Source organism: Haliaeetus albicilla, chromosome 2 (assembly GCF_947461875.1).
Source record: "Haliaeetus albicilla chromosome 2, bHalAlb1.1, whole genome shotgun sequence".
NCBI classification, from domain to species: Eukaryota; Metazoa; Chordata; class Aves; order Accipitriformes; family Accipitridae; genus Haliaeetus; species Haliaeetus albicilla.
The window spans coordinates 29,732,442-29,753,897 of record NC_091484.1 but is presented as its reverse complement, the minus strand read 5'-3'; the positions used below and the strand labels follow the sequence as shown (position 1 = coordinate 29,753,897).

Sequence of the window (21,456 nt, the reverse complement as noted above, 5' to 3'; positions counted from 1 at the left end):
AACAAGCCAGGCCGAGGACTTAGCTTCTCACACATCTCTGGGACTCCATCTCAGAAGTGTTATTTGCCTTGGTTTTTCCTCTTCAGACCAGCAACCAAATCTGAATCACAAAGGGTGACTACAGGCAGAGAACAGGACAAAATGGTCATTCATATCCATGCATGTATGTCACAGCACTTCTGATTCAGTCCCCCACAGGATGGAGAATGTCATGTATTAAAACCAGATTTTCAGATTCTTCCAGTACCTCTCATGGTTTTATATTAATTTTGTGAGGTGTTTTTCTTGTAGGTATGGAGTTGCAGGCTGTGGAGAGCAACCTCACTGTGACAGGAGTCAGGACTGCTGTGGACTCTGGCGTTAGTAGGGTTAAGTTGCAGAAGTATGTTTTAATAAACGTTTTCCTTTCTGCTTAGGTATCAATGCTGGAGACAGTGTATCTGTTACAAGTGCAGTCATTTATTATTACCCATCACTGTATATAGTAAAGGTGATTGTTTGGCAGGTGTAACACAGCATCTGGCCATATCTCGACATAACTATATCAGCTTCAGCTTTGGCAGCCAGCTGGAAAACCAGAATTTAATCAGAAAGCGCAGGCAAAGAAACCTGCATATAAATGTAAACCGATGCAGCTGTATTGTTCCAATGGCATTTAAAAGCCAGGAAGAAAAGCCCGCACTGGCTGTTTCCAAGGTACAGTGGTGCCAGTCAGGATGAGAGGCTGTCTTCTGCCAGCCAGCCTCTGGGACAGTTCGTGCCTCAAAGGTGTAACTCGCCTGCCAGAGCCTGCATGCGTGCCAGGAAACCATGGCCTGGGTTGCGATAGATAGCCGGAGAGACGGGTGTGAGAGAGGGAGAGATGCTGGGGGGGGTTGATACTTAAGACCATAACAAACAACTCTCAAGGAAAATGTGTGTGGCTGCTCTACAACTTCTAGGTGCTGGTGTTTTCCTCTGAAATGTGGGGGCTGTAAAAGGTCTCGGCAGTTTTTCAAGAAAATTTCTGACTCTCATTTTATGTTCAATTAATGTGTTAAAGAGAAGTAACAAAGAGGGTGTTGGGGGTTGCCTTTCTGACTGTCTCTTTCTTGCAGAAGGACTTCACTTTTATCTCTAGGTTGCAGCAATGGCAGAGCAAAAACACAAACTCCCACTTCAGCATGTTAGCATTCAAACAATTACTTTCTTTGCCTTCATGTCTGTTTTTCTTTTTTCTTCAAGCTCTGCCTTCAGTTAGGATTAGTGAGGCCTGTGTTGGGCCTACTTCCCGAAGGTACTTCGACATACGGAGGTTAAAGTGCATAAGTGGTTTCCTGCAGAACAAAGGCTATTTATGCCTTTGAATAGGCTGCTAAATTAGAGCATTTGTGCAGTTCTTCCCTTTTAAAAAACAACACTAACAAAAGCCACACTGTTCAGCTTCTGCTTTCTGTGCTCCAGGCAGATGCGTCTTGCTTAAGAGCAGACAATGAGAGTAGGATGTACCAACACCCCGAGTACAGCATCTGGCAGGTGTCTGGGTATTTGAAATCAAAGATGTAGGGGTGGAAGGAAACTCAAGTTTTCAACTTGTTGATTTTTACAGTGACTGCTGCCGTCTGTCCAGTGTTCCCCTAAAAACTTCTGTTGAGGAAGATGCTGCAACCCTCATCTCGGGGCTTTGCTGCCGTAACAGAGAAAACGTTTTCTAGGATGTCTAATCCACAAGTCTGCTCAAAGGGAGCTCTGGAAGACTTCCTCAGTCCAGCCTGGTTTATGTTAGGGATGAATATCCAACAGCCTGAAAGCGGCAAGGCTGCGCAGTTCCGCAACCCTTGGTCCAGCCAGTATTGAGGCTGAAAACATATTCCCAGTCAGCACGCGCCCACAGAGCACACGCATACACCACATATACGCACATGTATGTGGCCAGCCACACAGATCACAGGCAGAGCACTCACAGAAACACAGACAACACCAGCAGCCTCATCTTGATCCCCTCTCTGGCTGAGCAGGATGAAGGTCTGCTGGTGAGAATATATATATATGTACTTAGGTACAAGGTGGATTCCTCCAGCAGGCAGGCCCAGACACTCAGTCTGCCCAGTAGCTGCCCCTGAATCCCAGTCTCCCCAGTTGCTGGCAGCTGGCCATAGGAGTCCCACTTTACTCATCAGAGTAGTGGGAGATGTGTGCCAGGTCAGTGGGGATTGTATTGTGTATTTTTAAGCATCAGGAGGGAAATGACAACATGTGTCAGCACTCAGGTTTGGTAGAGTTATAGATTTAATGTAAGCAAAGATCTAACAGGTACGGAAGGGGGTGCTGGAGAGAGTGAAAATTGCTGAAAAATTACTGTGGTAATGAAATGGTTCAACTGTTGAGTATGCAAAAGTGAACTAACCTTGACAGCAGTATTTTCAGATTAAGTACTAATCTGCAAGGTTTCTGCTACTCTTTAAGATACGTGTGGCAGTAAAATGGTAGTCACTTGAAGTGGCACACTTAAAAAGACCAGGCTGGGAGTGCTTCAGGAAAGCCTCCCACATCAGTGTTATGCTATTGTAGTGACATTAATTGTGAAATATTTTGATGTCTGATGTCAATCACTCATTCATACCTGTGGGAATGAGACTTTGAAAACTGCAGGAAGAATGCATGAGGCTTACTGAAATTCTCTATATATCATGAGAGAAAGTACCCGTTCTCATCCTGTACTGTCTAGATATGCCATGAAAAAATTTTTTGAAAGGGAGGTAATCATTTTGCCTTCTATCTTGCCTCTACTGTGGCTTTGTGTGGCCTTAGCGATGTTGCATGAAGGAGAGGTAAGCCTTGCTTCCCTTAAGCTTACCTCAGTGAGTGTTAGCGGTTTTGAGATGTAGGGGCTGAAGTCCCACTGTGATTGCACTGGGGGGGGAACACATTTGCTGGGTGACTGATTCCTTTGGGCATACTCCATAGCTTGTTTTGCTGCTGAATATTCCTGTTTTACTGCTAAATTTCACAAGAATACTTGGTTATAGAGCACTTCTTTTGCTACCGAGTAGTGTAGATCTATCCAACAGATGAAATAAGCAGCAGAAGCACAGACAACTTGACAGAGAGCAGAGGGGTGACAGGACGATGATATATCGGTGTAGGATAAATGATCCTCTTCAGCTAGATGCCTTTCTTGGCTCTGCCTGTGTGTCATGCAGGGCTCATCTCCCTCAGTAAGAGGAGCCACTTGTACTGGCCGTCAGTGGGGAAAAAGCTCCCACACCAGTCGGCAGCCACCATGCCCCCCACCCTGGTTCAGAGTTCAGAGGGGACCCTTGGTGGGGCTGGCACGGCTGGCAGGGCTGCCTGCGAGCAGGCCAGGGAAGTTGCTGCTGGGCAGTGGGAAGCAGTCCTCAGTCAGAGTCTGTGAGCACAAAGGACATCCCTTTCTAATCTTCTCACCAGCCCCTTTGCTTTCATACAGCCAGTTAGGAAAGGGTAGAGAAAATGCTTTTGGACACTGGCTGATGCACTGTTGTATCACTTACTGTACAATTTTTTCAGTACGACAGGAGCCAAAGTTCAGCAGCCTTGAAGATGCCTCTGAAATCTTTTTGTCAAAGCTTTAACGGAGGTCACCAAGTTTAAGAAAAAGGCATGGAAGGCAGGCACAGCAGTTTACAGTTTGGGCTTCCTCCTTCATCATTTTTGTACTTGAAAGAGAACTGTAGCTGTTATCCTCATGTAAAGGTTTGAAATAAGGAGTAAATTTTCATATATTTGTCTGGACTCTTAGATGAGTATTCTCTATTCTGCTCTTACCTGGTTCATGACAGTTCCAGAAGACATCTAATTTACTCTTCTCCCTGAGCGGCTGCACAATTCGTTGTGTGACCAAAATGAGGGTAATAAAAAGCTACAACAGGAATGCATACATAGCGATTTTGCTCGTAGCTACGTGCATAAGCAAAGGTTCTATAATGTACATTTAGTAGCTATCTCCTTCCATGTCGATACCATATTAGCCTGCAAACCCTTGACCTGGACCGAATAGCTGGTTGCTATGGCAACGGGTTGCATAGTAACAGGTTTTGTTCTTAGGTTGAAATAATCTTGCTTCTCTTAAATGTGACGTTTGAGGAGGTCAGAAGTTGCTCATCAGATGAAACTAGGAAAGTTTTTTCAAAGGAGAGGCAAAAAGGTTGATGTTCAGCAACCTGAGCATCTGCTGAGAGATATTCTTTGTTCATGGCAGTGAAGAAGGTAGTCGGCTCCCCCACCTTCTCCACTTCATTGAAGCAGAGGTCAGCAGCTCACCAGAAAAAAAAGCAGTTCTTGGAAACAAGATGACTGTAGGAGCTTCAGGGGAATTTGTCTGCTGTGTGACTCCCAGTCCCGCTAAAGGCAGTAGGTAAATATTAACAGCTTAACTCCAGTAACCTTGAAAGTTTCTGAACTTAAAGTAAGCCCCTGATCAGCTGCTCTCCAGCTGGACTGCTTCTAAACCTCTGCTGACCTGGTCCTGATTCACACTGGAGCCCTTTATGAATCTAAATTTTAAAGAATTACAACCATATGCTTCAGAAGAGCAGTTTTTTGGCTTTTTGATGGCTCTGCTTGGCGAGGTCCTATGGGAGAGTGACCTGGGGGGCAGAGGGGCTGAGGTTGATCTACAGGGCTGACCTCCCCATAGCGCAAGCAGCCCACTCGAGTGTGCTGCAAGCAGAGCCAAGCATGGCAGAAAGTCAACGTGGATCAGCAGGGACCTCCTGACTGAGCTCAAACACAAAAAGAAAGTGCACAAGCTGGGAGGGACTATCCACAAGGAACACAGAGACAGTGACCAAGCTTGCAGGGACAGAGCTGGGAAAGGCAAAGCTCAGCTGGAGCTGAAACAAGCTATGGGAAGGGTTTACTCTGGGTACATTGGCAACAAAAAGGCGGCTGAGAAAATATGAGCCTGCTGCTCAGTGGGACCAGGGTGAAGGAAATTAAAGGTACTTAATGCCTATTTTTGCTTCAATTTTCACTAGTAAGGTCTGTCCTCAGACCTCCTGGGTTTCTGAGTCTGCTAACAGAGTCTGTGAGAAGGTAGCGTTACCCACAGTAGAAGACAGTGATATAGCTCTTGAGCTAATTGAATGTACAGCAGCCCCTTGCACCAGACAAGGTGCATCCAAGGGCCCTGAGGGACTTGGTTGATGTCACTGTGAAGCCCCTTGGTGATCAGGGGAGGTTCCTGGTGACTGGAAAAGGGGCAAGTATTGTGCTCATCTTCAATACTGTTAAATGTCCTTATTAACCACGTGGATGATAGGATGGAGTGTGGCTTTGGCAAGTCTGTGGATGAAATCAAACTGCGGGAAGTGGACAGTACACCAGAAGGGCCTGGGCAGGCTGGAGAAATGGCAGACAGGAACATCATGAAGTTAAGGCAAGGCAAATGTACAGTCCCTTCTCTAGGGTGGAATAACCCTGTGTGCCGGTACAGGTTGGACACTGCCTATCTGGAAAGTCAGAAAGTGCCCTGCAGATGCTGGTGGACAAGTTGAACCTCAAGCCACAGTGTGCTCTTCTGGCAAAGAAGGCCAGCCAGGTCCTGGACTGCATTAGCAAGAGCGTGGCCAACAGGACCTGGCTATACCTGCAGTGCTGTGTCCAGTTTTGTGTACCCTGGTACAAGAAATAAGTTAAATACAGGAATGAGTCCAGTGGAGAGCCACCAAGATGGTCAGGGGGCTGGAGCAGATGAATGAGGAGAGGCTGAGGGAACTGGGTTTGTCCAGCCTCCAGAAAAGGAGGGTAAAGGGTGGTATTATTGCTGCCTATAGCTTTCTGATGGGAGGATGTAGAGGTGCTGGAGTCACACTCTTTTGGGAGATGTGCAGTGAAATGACAAAAGACAACACAGGAAACTCTGAGTAGATACTAAGAAGAAGTTCTTGCTGTGAGGATGGTCAAATGCTGCAGCAGGGGCCCTGGGAGGTTGCTGGATTCCCATCCATGGGGACAGTCAGAACTACGTGTGAACCTGGTGTGACTGAGCGGGGTTTGGATCGGGTGACCTCCAGGGGCTTCTGCCAGCCGAGATCATTCTGCAAGTCTCGGTCTCTTTTCTCTTTGGCCAGAGAGAAAATTGAATGTACCTGAGAGCCCAGACCAGGACTCTGCCGGTGGGTGGAACTGAAAATGGGTTGTGTGGTTGGTTATGTTGCCCTCCTTTCCCCCTCTCTGCCTCTGCCCTATACATCTCTCTTCCCTGGTAAGCAGTGTCATCATGTTATACCCCAAATATTTGGTAATGACATGTCACTGTAATCCCCCTAGAGTACTCTTCCAATGTCATTCATTTCTTCTTTTATATTAAACATGCTGCTATGTGTTTTACCCTTGTACCCTTTTGGCATGTGTAAAGTAAGCAGGGTTCAGCACCAACAGGAATATATGCATAGGCAGGAGCTTATAGAAAAACAAAATCCAGACATGATGTGTGATTGGATTTTTTTTCTTTGTGCCAGTTGATGTAATTTCTTAGCAGCTGTCAACCTCTAGCACTGTCAGAACAGTCATTTATGGCTGTGCTGCTGCATTGTGATCCCATCAGACAGAAGGCACAAGGAGGAGTGAAGTAGGGTTGTCCATTTTTCCATTTAAGTTTCGAAAGGATTTGAAGGGCTGCAGCCAGGTAGTGGAAGCAATTGAAAGCGTTCACTCAGGTGAAGGGATTGGCAGCGCAGGAAGGAAAACACCGAAACAAAAGGAACAGGGTTTGAAGGGATGCTGTTGTAGGATAGAAGGAAGAAAAAATGCAGAGGGGCTGACGGCTTGGTTTTAGGCCATTTATCCTGTAAATCTTAAAATTACTTCACAAAGTGTTGCTAGTCCTCACGGTGGTGGAACAGTGCAAGTTTGAAAGGTTACACTGGTTGCCCAGTGCTTCCGCAAATCAACAGCAAATCATAAAACCGAAAGAATTTATTACCAGTGGCCCAGCAGCCTGGCCAGTAAGCGCAATACCTGGCTTGTCCTCCATATGATGCAATTGTGGCAGGAATGTGCTTTGGGGAGATGTAAATCTTGAGGACATGCCTGCTTGTCATTAAAGAGATGGCAGAGCTTTCTTCATGCATGGAAATGTCAAGCAAGCATCTTGACCAAATTATCAGATGGTTGGTTGCATCTTGACATTGTAGGAAATGCCTGTGGTTACATGGGGGAAGAAAAGATGCGCTTTGCTTCCTGCCCCAAAGTATTCCGGCTATGCTACATTGCACTGTTAATGTCCGTGTGGCAACCCGGGGCAGGCTGTGCTGCAGATGCTCAGGAAGTAAGCAGGGTTTATATAAAGCTCTGCTGGGTTTGCAGAAGCTTTTGGCTCCTTTCCAGCGTGGAAGCAGCGATATAAATAGAAGAATGTCTCACTTTTGAAGTCTACCTTCTATTCATGGAAAGTACGAATTTTGTGCCGGAGCTGTGATATAATAGCTGTTAAATACAAGTCTCAAGACCGGTCCTATGACAGGCTGAACCGCTTGACCGCATTTCAATGGGATGCGAGTGAGCTCAGTAGCCTATAGCGTCACATCTCTATTAACTACTTGCTGACATCTGAATAAGGTTTGGCTGTATGAAAGCAGGGTTCAAGAGTAATCTATCCTCCCACCTCCCCTCCCAGCTGCTCCTCTCCTGCTAAAAAGAAAAAAAAATAATGTTGCTTTTTTTTTTTTTTCCTTCCGTCAGATTAACAAAATGTTTGGGACAGTGGTGGTTGGAGTTGGAATTGCTGGCTTAGCACGAATCCGAGACTTGATGAATCCGATGCCTTCCAGCCCTTCTGAGCACCTGAAACTCTTTGGATTTGTATCCAGGTTAGAAATCTCATCTTAGCATGTTTAATATGTATATTGTAATGTTTCTTTCTTCTGGTGCACATGCCTTTCCATGTGGAGGGCTATTATTTGAGGGGGGCAGAGGATGAATATCCAGAGTTTTATATTTCTTTTATAATTAAGGCTGTCTGAAAAGGGAAGGTTTATGCAAACATGCCTGTCATTCTGAGTGGCAGCTAGGAAATGAGCACAGAAAGCTTTGTAAGAGGGAACAAATAGGTTACCTTTGTGAGATACCTTGCAGAAATGACTAAAATAAAAGCTGAGAGATGTTCTTGCTGTAGGATCTGTGTGATAAAAAGGAATGCAATTCTGTCTGACTGAAATTTCCTATAGGTTTAGGATGGTACAGACAATAATTACGCTAATGAGCTAATGTCTGCATGATGTTTGTAGAAATGTTTAAAAAAAAGGTTTAAGAAATTTTACAGAGCTTTAAAAAAGTTTTTTTTTTTAAAAACACACGTGTTGTAAAGCTCCTAATATTACAACTTCATCGTAAAATTCTGATTTTTTTTTTTTTTTTTTTTTTTTTAAAAACCAGGTACTGAACCTGTAGATGTATAAAGAAAATCCCATAATTTAGTACATACATTAAGGTTGGTTCTTAGAGAGCAAGAGTTTTTCTCACTAGCTTGGAGCTGTGGAAATTTAGTGTATACCTCCCACTGAGCATTCCTGCTAGACTGTCTGCCCCATAACAGCAGGGCATAAAGGTTTTAAATAGTTAGGCAGTACATGTATGGATCTCAGACTGTGAATTTATTTTCCAGATATATTTAAATCATGCAGTCAGGATTGTTCAAGACTGAAAGGACCTATTAGGTCACCCAGTTTGTCTCCCTGCCAAATACACTCTTGGTTCCCCGATGCCTTTGCTAGCACTATAGCTAGCCTTGAACAACACTGAAGATAGGGTTTCCACTATTTCTGTTGAGAAACAGTGCTGTCGAAATGCACGGTTCACAAACAGCATGCTTGGATATGTTGCCTTGCTCTTTGCATTCCAGTCACACACAAACATTACCTGTCTTTGCTTTCAAGTCCTGCTTGTGGCCTACCCTTATGCCCTCTGCCACCCATCCTAACATTGTCAAGGTGTCCGCTCCAGTCTTTACTGATGCAAAGAGCTTTTGGGGGGAGTGTGTGTGTTTCATTTTCAGGTGGAGCTGCGCTCAGGGTGGTGGCCAAGAGAGCCTTCCCCTTAGCACTGACATGGTGTCGATGTTGCAAGGTGTGAGCCATCATAGCCAACCATCTGCTTTGTCCCTCTTCTGCTTGTGCCTTCTTGTACTTGTATGTGGCACTGCCAACTCAAGTGCTTTTGCCCATGTTGTCCAGCATGTTGGGGAGAAGTTCTCCCATAGGAGCAACTGTCTTCCTTCAAGTCACTCTTTTAAAGTGGCTCTTTCATAATGGTGCTTATTAAAAAACAAAACATCAAAACTAAAAAAAAGCAAAATCAAAAAGCACTTTACACTTCAATAGGAGGATGTCTTCTGTACTGATACCACCACCTACACACCGACCCATCTGTTTTGTTCTTTTGCGCACTCCACTTCTGTCTGTAAGTGCTTATGCCCTTCCTGGGTAACAAGCTGCCTCTGTTCTACCCTGGTTGAGCTCAGTGAGACAGTGGTCCATGGGAACAATTTCTAAGTGCTGCTGCACAATATGCAGTTGGGAAGAATGGACTGTGACAGTTATGCTCTGGTTGTATTTATGCTAACTACTCAGGAGAAGTTTTGGCAATATTAATGAGGCCAAGCAGATTAGCCTGGAAGATGCTCTAAGAAGCAAAGAGATCCATGCAGCCTTCATCAGCACAGAGAACAGAAGCCATGAAGAAACCATCAGGTATTGTGAGGTGGTTTTTTTTCCCCTTTTCCTACCGTTTCCCCTGTAATTTAGAAGCATAGAGGAGCTGTGTAAAGCTGTTGCAGGAGCGGATGTGGACGCTGGAGAAGAGACTGCCAGACTAGAAGCCCGAAGTGAATGATAGTGAGTTCCCCAGAGCACCCAATAAGCCCTGGAAGAGAGTAGGATTTAAGATGCATTAATTTCCCAAGTAATTCCAATTGCGTACCTCTAGGCCTGTGTTTGATGGACAGGCATCTTAAAACAGGATTCAAAGCCTTTCCTCACAGTTTACATAGAGGAAGGGCACTCTGGTGCCCCACTCCAGCCACTCAAGTGTCCGGAAGTTAGAAATCGCAGTGCTCAACGCTGCAGCATTTTAGTGACTTGCTGTACGTGAGTGAATTAAGGAGAATTCCTTAAGGAGAATTAAGACACAGCTGTCCTGGTGTTTAAATGTGTGATGTAGCCACCACACCATCCTTGCTAGGAGACTTGCCATTTATTTCTGTTAGTCCGCATTGTGCATTTCTCCATATGGGGCTGACTGTGGGAATGAGAAGCAGTTTGTGCAGTGGAGAGAGATGATTATGATGATATACTTTTTAAAGACTGGTCTTGTATCCCTTTCAGAATGTTTTTAGAAGCTGGGAAACATGTCCTCGTTGAGTACCCCATGGCTTTGTCTGCAAAGGCAGCCCATGAACTCTGGGAGATGGCTCAGCAGAAAGGTAACACATTTGTTCTCAAGGGTGTAAACAGTATTACCTATTGGGTAGCACCAAAGGTATCAAACTCAAAGGCAGGGCTCCAGTCTACTATTAATCATGACATATATGACACGCCTGTCTTGGAGATGTGTCATTCTAGGATTTAAGACGTGTGCCAATGGGAGAATAAACACACAAATATTAATCCTAAGAGTAAGGTACGTTTGCTCTGACAAAAGCACTGGTCTCTGCTTGTGACACTGAGAATGCAGTTAGAGAAGGGAACTTATGTCACAGTGATAGTAAAGCACTTAATGAGTGTAGCCATTGGACTTGTGCACTTCCCTGTCCTCTCTCTCCCTGAAAATAAAACAAAACAGCTCCCCTAGCTTCTAGCGTTTGTGGTGTACTGGTCACACACAGTTGCTCATGCTATTGTAGGCCAGCAAGGCATCCCTGTCTGAAAGACAGCTTGTCTCTAAGCAAAATCTCTTTATTTCTGGCAAGTGTGTGGTCCCATCTCTGCAGTGCCAAGGGTCAGAAGCTGGCGGTTCAGTTGAGGCCAGTGGGGATGTGTGGGGCTGCAAGGAAAAGAACAGTGCTGGGTAGGAGCAGAGTGCAAATCGTTTGGACAAGTTGCACTATTTATACCACTACTTAAAAATTTCCTTTGTGATGTTTGTCCTAAAACACTGGAGGTATAGGATTTCTGCTTTGCTGTTTCCCTGTACCAATGCTACTTAACTGCCTTGTTGCTCGCCAAATGGATTCCCATTTAGCAGAATTTATGCCTCTTCTCTTGAAGCAGCAGCAGTTACTGTCAGCAGCCTAAACTGACTCTTCTGGAAACCTTCCAGAAAAACACATATTGAATGAGGACCACATTCAGTGCGTATTGGATAGCCTCTATTCCAAAGTAGCCCTATTAATTGCAGTGAAGGGAGGTACTCTTTAACATATTTTTACAATCTGGGTCTGAGTATTACGCTATTTTTTCCCCTCCTTTTTCTTTCCTACTACCCTGGAATGCAGAACAAGGAAATGTGGGGGGAAAGAGGCCAAGAATTAATCCGTCTTTTACTTTGAAGATTCATGTTTCAGCCTTAGTTGGGTATGGGGTTTCATTACAGAGTTTCTGTTAAACATAGTGGCTACTGTTCCTGTAGTCTCTATATTTGTTGTCTCCTGAAAATCCTTAACCCAGATTGATGCCTCAGTGCAGGGCCCATGTTTGATTTTCTTCCTGACATCATTTTGCCAGCCATGCGTGAGAACATTTCTAAGTGAGTTCCCACTGGTGGGTGGTGAAGCCTTTACTCCTTAGAAGTGCATTTGATTCACACAGAAAGCTCTTATTTAATCTGCTCTGATTTTTGGTGTGTTGTTTGGTTTTGTTTTTGTTTTTTTTTTTAATGGCAGATAAAGTACTCCATGTGGAGCATATTGAACTTCTGACTGAAGAGTACAAGCAGCTGAAAAAAGAGGTGGCTGGGAAGGACCTCGTGAAGGGAACATTGCATTTCACAGGTCAGTAGCTGTGAGGAAATCAAAATCTATCTGGATTTGTCTGCCTGCTCCACAGGGATGCCAGTCCTTCCAGGCTTCATTCAGTTCTTTGAGACAAAAGTCTGTCTATAAACTGACTAGAGACACAGGTATCATCAGTTCTGGATATTTCCATGAAATTACAGAACTGTCTGGAAAGCACCTTTGCCTTAACAGTTGTCTTCTATGGACTGTTGCTTTGCTAACCTCTTTCTGCTATCTGATGAAGAATGCAAGCCCATGCCTTGTTGTATGGAGGAGAAAGCACTTCTTCATCCCTTCTGTACTTTGGTGGCAGTGACAAATTTCTCATTTATATTCATCTCAGAGAGGAGGATGAGCTCTGAGGAAGTGTCCCGATTTCTAACGGGGACCTTTAGTCTTCCATACTGGTGTTTGCCCCAGAAGAGCTGGGGAGAGATTTTCAAGCCATTGTTTTCTCCCTGCTTTATTCCCTTGTTGAATCCACATATACTCTCCTGCCCTCAACATGTTCTGAAGGGTTTGTTGTATATGTACTTTGTGCAGCCTTCTCTGTCATAGCTCACCAACCAATTCATTTCAAGGTTGACCATGTTTGTTGACTGTCCTGCTCAGTCCATCCACTCATGGCATTTCTGCACCTTGGTCTTTAAGCCTGCAACACTGCAGTTTCTTCAGCCTTTCCTCTGCGGGGGGCATTGTTCTGTTTCCTATTTCTCAAGACTTTCTGTTGCTGTCATACCAGGTAGCGTTCTTGATGAAAGCAAAACAGGATTCCCAGCTTTCAGTGGAATTGCCCGACTGACTTGGCTTATTGACCTCTTTGGAGACCTCACTGTTACTTCTGCCACCAGAGAAAAGCATAAGGATAAGAGTTATTCCAGAATGACTGTTCACTTTCAGACAGCAAACAAGAAGTGAGTAATGGCTGTGGCAGCAGATGAGCCAGGCTCCTCGGGTATTGTCTGCAGGAGTTCTGCATCCTCTTTTTCTCTTGCAGAAGCAAAAGGGATGGATGCTGGCATGAAAGTGTACAAGAGAAACAGACCTGAAAGTGCGTTCTGTAGTAATCACAGTAAAAAGAGACACCACCAAACAATGTCTGCTGAAAAGCACAAGAAGGTTTAAAAGCTCTTTTCTGATGTCTGAATGTAGGAATGCGCCCATAATGCATTTTACCATGCCCAAGACTGAAAGACCCTTCTCTCGTACTCTGAAAAATTGTTCAGAGGCAGTATATTTTTTGTTTAGCATCAGACATTCTAACTGTACATTGAAAGCTAACCTTTCTTCAAAAGTTGAAAATATATGACTGTTCGAAAAGGTAATGCACTAGTGATAATACTCAGCTTATAGCACTATAATTCTTGTGCTAGTATGTAGTACTAGCTGGAGGTTAAGAGAAAATCACACATTTCGAGCAGAAGTATAATAAACTACTGAAAGGCCAACATGCAAAGTTTGCTCTTGACTAATGCTAATCTGCAGTCCTGAAGTTTCCTTGATTTATCCTGAGTAGCACAACAGTCTGTTTCCCATTTCTTGTCTTTTTGCTTTTGTTGCATGAGTGTGTCAGACTGAGTGAGAATCCAGAAGCCAGGATTACTTGTCATTTTTTCCAATCATTGCACTATGACTTTCTTGCAGAAAACTCTTTTGATGATGCATTTTATAATAATGAGTTTGAGCTCCCTTTTATTAGATTATAACAATAGCCTTGCTATAAAATAGTATATTTTTAAATATTATGTGACAATGAAGTAAGTAATCAGTATTTCATACTGTGGATTGAGTACTCAACTTGGTCCAAAGTCTGGAAACTCTCCAGTTTGGTCATTGTGGGGCATCTGCATGGAGGTCATGTCCTTTCAGATAGGTTGAAGTTACTTATGATGACAGTTTCCTGCAATAGATGCAACCTGAGAATTGTCTGACGTGAAAAGGTACAGAGAAGTTACCCAAGCTCTATGTATTTCCTAGGAGGTAGGAATGGTGATGGAACAATTTGTTCCTTTCTCTTCACTCCTATTTTCCTGTTTTCCACATAGCACGCTCTGCCTTTGAGACAGATGACCCCCTCATAGGCGTATGACAAGAAGCATATGAGAAGACTAGGGAGAGCAGGGGAAAATAAGACCTCATGGGAGAATATTCTGGCCTAGCTTTGTTTGTAATAAATTACCATTTTGTTGCACCTGTACTGCTAGAATGCTTAAAACAAATCCCCAAGAAACCCAACAACAACAAAAAAAAGAAAAAAACACCAAACAAGAATGCTTACCTCTTTAAGAATTTTAGATAAATGTTTAGTTAATAAAAGTAATAACTTAAAGGACTAGCTATTTGGGGAGTGAATAATCAGGGCTTATTTGAACTGTTCGTTTCACCGTGCGTCTAGTTAAGCATTTTAGCAGCCAGTCCTACAAAGTCCACTGCAGTTTATTGTGGGATTAGCATCTTGTCTTGGCAATCTTCCTCTCTCTTTAAATAAAACATCATTTCCAATTCCTTTTAAAATGCACTTGTGAGAGGACAGAACTCTGTATACAAACTCTGTTTACCCTCTTAGCAATCTGCCAGTAACACGAGTAGCTGTAAAGATCTATGTAGAGTGAGATTTTGAACTAATTCCAGCAGGTGGAACTAGCGGGTGGCTTAAACATTTCCCTGGCTGTCCTGTCTCCACGGTAGTCCTTAGTCGCTATATGTGATATTTGCTAGATACAGAACCATTTCTGGATTACTGTTTTTTTTCTGCTCTACACAACTAACTGATACCTGTTTTTCTTAGCCCACTACTAACCTTTTGTATGGGTCAGTAAGCGTTTTGTCACCATAAGCGTTTTAATGACCTCAGGGATAGTCAGCTTTATGTCTCTGGGATAATTTATCCCGTCTGGAAAGTTACATAGCGTTCCTGTATTCTGTTCAGTGGCGGGGCCGTATTTCCTGCTGACCTTCCCCCATTGACGTCAGCGGAGTTACAGCAGTAGCGAATTTGGCCCACTCTCCATCAAGTGAAGTTATGGCCTGGCAGTCATGGTGGTGGTGGTACAGCTCTAATTTGCCCAACCTTGATTTTGCTGAAGGATGGGAAAGGTCTACATCTTTCCTGAGAGCAATCTCGTCCTTTTTGAAAGACATGATTACACTAACCTTGAGAAATCAGGTTAATTCAGCCTTGGAAAATACAGCAGGTGCAGAATGCAGCAGCCTGTGTTCTGCTTGTTAAGCAGGGATTTGTGCAAAGGCTATAGTCTGTCTCTGCTGCACAGCCCGCACTGGCTGCTCATCTGTCCCTGGGTGGATTTTGGAGGTGTGTGTTAATGCCTGATGCCTAGCTATCTGAGAGATGACCTCTGCCTCTGTTGTGTTTCCAAGACAGTTGAGCTGACAGCCTCTCTGTGAGAAAACATTGAGCAATCCAGGAAAAGCCAGACCTCTACTGACAGCACGGCTGGTTTGGGACTGCAGTTCCTGTCCCAGGATTACAGAGCTTGGATTCAGTAAATGTCAAAAATTAATTTTTTTGTGCGAGCTGGAGAGATAATGATTTGGGCAGTGTCTCTTTTGATGTTAACTAGGGGTAGCGTCTAATTGTCTAATTCCCACCCAAGGTAAGGTACCCCTTTTTGATTGCATAGTAAGTAAAAAATACTGGCATTTTCAAAGTGAAAAAGATTATGTTTAAAAGAAATTCAAGACATTTTCTGAATGCATATTCTGACAATAACCATTTGAAATGATGTTTTTATTGAGATCTAAGCTTACAAAATCTAAGATAGCTTCAAATTTAACATCCATAGAAAAATCACGTAGTGCATGATTTCTGCAGAAGTTGCTGTGTAAAATATTAAGCTCAGTGGACCCAGAATTCTTTCAAGCATGAAACCAGCTTAATTATTCTGCAGGTACAAAGGGTGTTTGGTTCATTTTGGTTTACTGAGCTAGCATAGTCCAACTAGGGCCACTCATTATTTGAGGAAATAGGGAATCAGAAAAGCAGAAACTCTCTTCCAATCTCTGAATAAAATGTAGCTAGGAGAGCTCAATCAGTCTGATATCTGGAAAGACAGAATAACCATAGAAAGTCAGGGTGGTTTCTTCACTGCAGATAGTGCTTGCTTTGTAAAAAGTCAGAATAAAAGTGGTTTGTTAGTGTTTGGTTAAACTTTCTTTTTCTTCTTTAACTGTCCAACATATTTAATGTGGCTTTATTCAGCTACTAGAAATGCTGGATTTGTTGCTTTTAAGTAAAACTACTAACACTGCTAAATAACTAACTACATCAATAGCCAGATAATACTTTGATGCAAATCTTTAATAAAAATGGGTAAACTATCTATTAAAAAACCAGCAGGCCTTCACAATTTTCTGACATAAAATAAAAACCTGTTTCTTAAACTACAAAATTGCTTAAATAATGTGCAGACTTGCAGCATATATATCTTTATAGCAAGAAAGGGACTAATTTTAGTGTAGAAGTTGTTGTTAATTAAAAATTAATACGCTTTGGTTACCAATCAAATAGAATCAACCTCTCTTTGGGAAAATAACTTAAAATCCAATTGCAGAAGAAGACAAATCTATTGGTAAACCCAACATTTTCCTGCTCACTGATCTATGTCAGTCATTTTAATCACTTTGATTAAGTTCTGCCTGCTCTGCATGATTGTGCTTCTGGTTCAGTGGCTTCCTCAAGCTAGAGCAGAAGCAGATATACACTTGAGCCTGATCATTGGTGTGCATCTGCTCTAGATCACCCCAGGGAGGTGACCCTGCATCGACACTGCCTGTCTTGGATCACACTGCAGACTCCACACTATTACATGGTGGAGATCTTTGCCTATGCCTGCCCAGTGGATTCTTCATACCTGCCAACCTGAGATAAAGCAGCTTTGAATAACAGTGGCTTGAACCCTCTGTGGCTGTTTGCTGTCATAAGAACATAAAACCGGCTCTGTTGAGTCAGACCAAAACCCAGCTTGCTCAGTGGCCTGCCTCTGACCGAGGTCAACAGCCGGCACCTCGGGGAAGGAGGATGAGAACACAGAAAAGACCGAGTGATATGGCCCTCAAGCATCCTTCTGGCCTGCAGTGACACATAGCCTTGGGACTTCCTGAAACATATAGTGTCTTTGCATTTATTAGTCCTCTGAGGATTTTTTCCAGTGCATTCTTGCAGGCTGTGATTTGGGTTTGGTTTTTTTCTCCAGTTGTTTTATTCTGTTCAGTCAGATTCATCTGGCCATGCTTAATTTGTAGGGTGTGTGTGTCCAGGTGAGCAGTATAGGTAAGCGAAGAATAATTGATACAGTGATGTGAATATAGAAACTGGATCCTAAAGCATAAAAGATGAGAGGTGCAGAATCATTAAGCTGAGTGCTCTGCAGAATGTGTTCAGGGTAGACTGACAAGGACTTTCTTTTCAGATCTAATGATATTGAAGATTTAATGGGCAGTACTTGGAGACAGAATTTTTTCTTCCATGCTGTTGATGCCCTCATAATTTGTGAGTGGCAGACTAAAGTGGTCCATAAAGGACTGTGGAAGGGCCATCAATAACCAAGTAAGAAAAATAATGTGCATGCTCTAAACACAGGCAGTAGTGAGTGCTGATGAATGAGCTGCAGAAAGGTAATGGCACGGTTTAGGCAGTTGATGAAAGAGCAGAAAGGGAGGATTGTGGCTGTGGCTGGTGTTGAGGACCATTCCTCAAAGCCTCTGGCAGCATTTGCAGTGTTGCGCCAGGGAGTCTGTTAAGACCCCTGAAGTGATGCAGCATGTGTCATGGCTCCTCTTTCCTCAACCAAGCTGGGAGGTTGGCGAGGAGGGTGCGAGGACTTGTGAGCTATGCCAGTCAATAGCCAACAGCACCAGTGCTTGGCCTGGAGATTGTGTCTATCACATTGGCATAAGACGGGACTTTGCCCCGATTAAGAAAGACCTGCCTGAGAGTCTATGTAGCTGAAACAGGCAAAAGTGATATCTTCTGGTGTAATCTCTAGGATCAACTCAGTGGTCCCAGTAAAGAGGAAAAAACTTATTTGAAAACTACAGAGAGTACAGATACTAGTGTCTGCATGAGTGAACTTGCCGTCTGCCCAGCTCATCCTAAACGGATGGTGTTCAGTTTGCACAGTAGCACCTGGGTCGTCATTATGTACCTGAGTGATGTAAATTTATTCTTGCTGTAGGAATGACTAGACATTAAGGGCCTCGTGAGTTTAGCTGTGATTGAATCATGCACAAAATATTTGGATGTTTAACTGCACTTTTCATCCAAGTCCACAAACAAACAGATTAAACTTCCCTCTTCCCTGTGAGATGGCTAGACATTGCTGGCTTCACTTTGTGCATAGGGAAAACAAAGCTGGAGAGACCTTAGATGGTGTGCTGAAAGTCATGGCATGAAGCAGTGGCAGAGTTAAGATTATTACCTGGTATTCAACTCTGTAACCACAAGGCATGTTGGTCAGAACATGTTACCTGAATATGCAATGACTGAAATGTAAAAATGGTGCATTTATTAGGGCATTTTCTGTAAATGCTGAGAAAAAAGCATAAACTAGAACTGTTGATTCCATTTCTTCATGAATACTCTTCTTTTTCTCTCCTCCTCCACACTAGACCTCTGACTTGGATTGAAGAAAGGGGACCAGGGATGAGACGTGAAAAGAAAATCAACTTCTGTTTCACAAGTGGTTGCCTGGAGAACTTCCCTCAAGCCCCAAGGTCTGCTGTGGGCCTTTTCATGCAGGATCAGAACCTTTTTGCCAAAAAACTGCTGGGCCAGGTATCCAAGGAGGAGCTCGCTGCTGAGAAATGGCGAATTTTGCGGTGTCTTGACCTTGCCGAGGTGATCCAACAGCACTGTGAACAGCCAGAGAAAATCTGTTCCTGAGGCTGCTCTTAGGGAAGGAGGAACATGGCAGACGGGAAAGCTGTAGGGCTAGAGCTCATTGTTGCCATCAAGCAGTTGCTATTTCTGTTTCATTACCTTCTTTTTGACTAGTTGAGAATCCTAGGCTCTCCGGGTGAGTGGAGAGCCTGGGCTATACCCTGTGCCTTCTGGTTTGTGCCAGAACAAAGCAACGTTACCCTGCTCCAACGCATCGCCGTCCATCCAGGCAAATAGGACCCCCCCCCAGCAACAACAAGCTTTCCTGTGATTCAGTTGGAAATGTCCCTGAGAGCAGATCCTGGAGGACTGCAAATACTAGATATGATTTTCCATCCTGAGGGTTTTTTTCCCCTCTAGATATGTCTGAAAATGAGATGTGTCTCATTTAGTAGTACTCGTGTAGTATTATCTAGAAAGAAGTATTAGCTAGAATGAAGTTCTAGGTGAGTTTTCCACCTCATTACTTGATCTGCAGAACTTGTGCCACCACAGTCCTGAGCTTTTCTTCCAGATGCCCTGAAGTGTTCTGTGTGTTTGCTCTAATTGGTTGTTGTGCCTGTTTGGGATTTTTTGTTGCTTTTTGGTTGTTGTTTTGTTTGTTTGTTTCTTTTCACATTGGAAACCATCTACTTTCAAATAGAATCTATGTTGGTATCAGAATAGAAGAAATATCTTGGCTCTTGATAGATGCTATGTTGAGTTCACTCAATTTCTGTGGTGCCCTGGGCCAACATAGAAATCTTTTTCCAGCAGAGATTAGAACAGTGCATTAAACTGATGCATCGCCTGCCTGCTTTCTACTGAATCTAAACATTTTTCTTTTTTTGTACTGGAAGCAGCATATTATTGTCCTTCATTTGTGTTCTGTATCTAATTCAGGATATGAACAGATCACTGCTAAAAGTAATATACATCCTGCCTTTAAGAAAAAAATAATTAATGCACTCCTGGAAACAGTGAAATTCATTAGAACTGGTGATAAAATTAGAATAGAACTGTAGAAAATGGAGCAATTTGCAAATGTAGCCATGCGGTTATGGCATACGACACCTGTGGGGATGGGTCTTTAGCATTTTACAGTAGTCCCAGGGTCATGTATGATGACATTATCACTTCCTTAAAGAAGCATTTTAGTTTTATGAGAAGCCTAAACAGTGCACAAAACTATTAATAATTCCTCTGTTTGCCTTTTACTTTCTCATTACAGCATCTGTTGGTGCTATATTAATATAGCAGCAAACTTCAGTCTGTGCAGTTGTTCTTCCAAACACAGAACCATCATTTCTTTTCTACATTATCACTTGGGCAATTTTTTAATAAAGGAGCATATATGTTGTGAATGTATACATAATTACAGCCAGTCAATATTGATGGAAAAAAAGTCTTCCTTTGGGTAAATCTTGTTCATTCAGGCAGTTCAGTTAGTTGGAAACAGGGAAGGAAAGACTGTGTATTTCTTCCCAAATCAGTCAGTTCTTAGGAGGAACTGTAGCTTGATATGTGAATGAATTCTGTGTGTGAAATTTGTTGAAATCTACTTTATCTGTTAAAATTAGTGAAAACCCTCATATTGACTTCAATGGATTGAAATCCTTGTGGGCTGGCAGCAGATTTGTGCAGGCAGATTGTGCACTTGTCCACCCAAATGGAGCATTCACAGGGACTTTACCAATGTGATGGACATTGCCTGGGCAGATCTGATGCTGTGTGAGGGGGGAAAAAGTGGGTTTGTGGCAAAATGCAAAAAGTCCACCTGGGATCGGAATGAAATTAGAATCTGCTGTGTATATCTGTCTGCTATGTATGACAGCACGAGAGGTGCTGTTTCTTGACAAACTCCTCAGCTGTGAATATGGGGTGAATACCGCTTGTCTACATGCTAATTCACAATGAGTAGCTGGGGAGGGAGGGGGGGTAAAGGGAAGGGAGATTCACGCTCCCTATCTATAGGCATCAAAATTAGCCACCACGTCTCCCTGGGCATGCTCTGCAGTTGCTGGCAAGAGCAGTATTCCTCTAAGAAATGGGGAATGAATTCACAGGAGCTCTGTAGAGCAGCAGTATAACATTGTGCAGTGAATCACCCTCTGGAGAAGCTTGTTTCTATAGAGAGTGTCTGGGGAAATTAGCTGGTTAATTTGAGCTAGGAAGGCAGATGCCTAGAGCTGGATATCTTGTGTTCTTCATCCTCCTCCCATTCCTCCCAGCTAACCTGCTTGCCTACTGCTGTCTGCCCTGCTCCTGGGAGCCAGCAGCATTCAAATGGCTTTTCCCTCAGCCCTGTGAATTTGCTGAGGCACTGTGATGGTTTGTATATGAGAGCTACTGGATGTCAAACTTCAAACATACATATTGTTTAACCAGATGTCGAACTCACCAATAAAATATTGGAGCTCTTAATCATTCCTTTTAGTTCCTGTTGTCCTTCATTAGCAGTTCCCATTGCCTGTGCTGAAAGTGGCTATGTCCTGACCGGTTCTTTTCCCGCCTTTCACTTGTTGAGCCTTGTGAAATCCTGCCAGCGACTACAGGCTGTGATCCTATCCTAAAGCCCTCAGCTGTCTCCCTCTCCTGTTTCAAAGTTTTGAATACAAGTGTAGTGGGG

General features: G+C 43.4%; 1 protein-coding gene across 4 annotated transcripts in view; it reads left to right on the top strand.

Moving 5' to 3' along the window:
* Window positions 1–21,254, top strand: part of BLVRA (biliverdin reductase A) — a 32,482-nt gene extending 11,228 nt beyond the window's left edge. For 2 of the 4 annotated variants that reach the window (XM_069812129.1, XM_069812121.1), the window contains exons 2-7: window positions 7,705–7,832; window positions 9,591–9,710; window positions 10,344–10,441; window positions 11,840–11,947; window positions 12,693–12,864; window positions 18,578–21,254. In XM_069812129.1, coding sequence (XP_069668230.1) covers window positions 7,714–7,832; window positions 9,591–9,710; window positions 10,344–10,441; window positions 11,840–11,947; window positions 12,693–12,864; window positions 18,578–18,851 — 891 coding nt within the window. In that variant the 5' untranslated portion in view covers window positions 7,705–7,713 and the 3' untranslated portion in view covers window positions 18,852–21,254. Of the gene's footprint in view, window positions 1–4,295; window positions 4,376–5,556; window positions 5,561–7,704; window positions 7,833–9,590; window positions 9,711–10,343; window positions 10,442–11,839; window positions 11,948–12,692; window positions 12,865–17,379; window positions 17,517–18,577 lie in introns of those variants that run through there. The other 2 variants (XM_069812142.1, XM_069812135.1) reach the window with 2 other exon arrangements.
* Window positions 21,255–21,456: the final 202 nt, after the last annotated feature.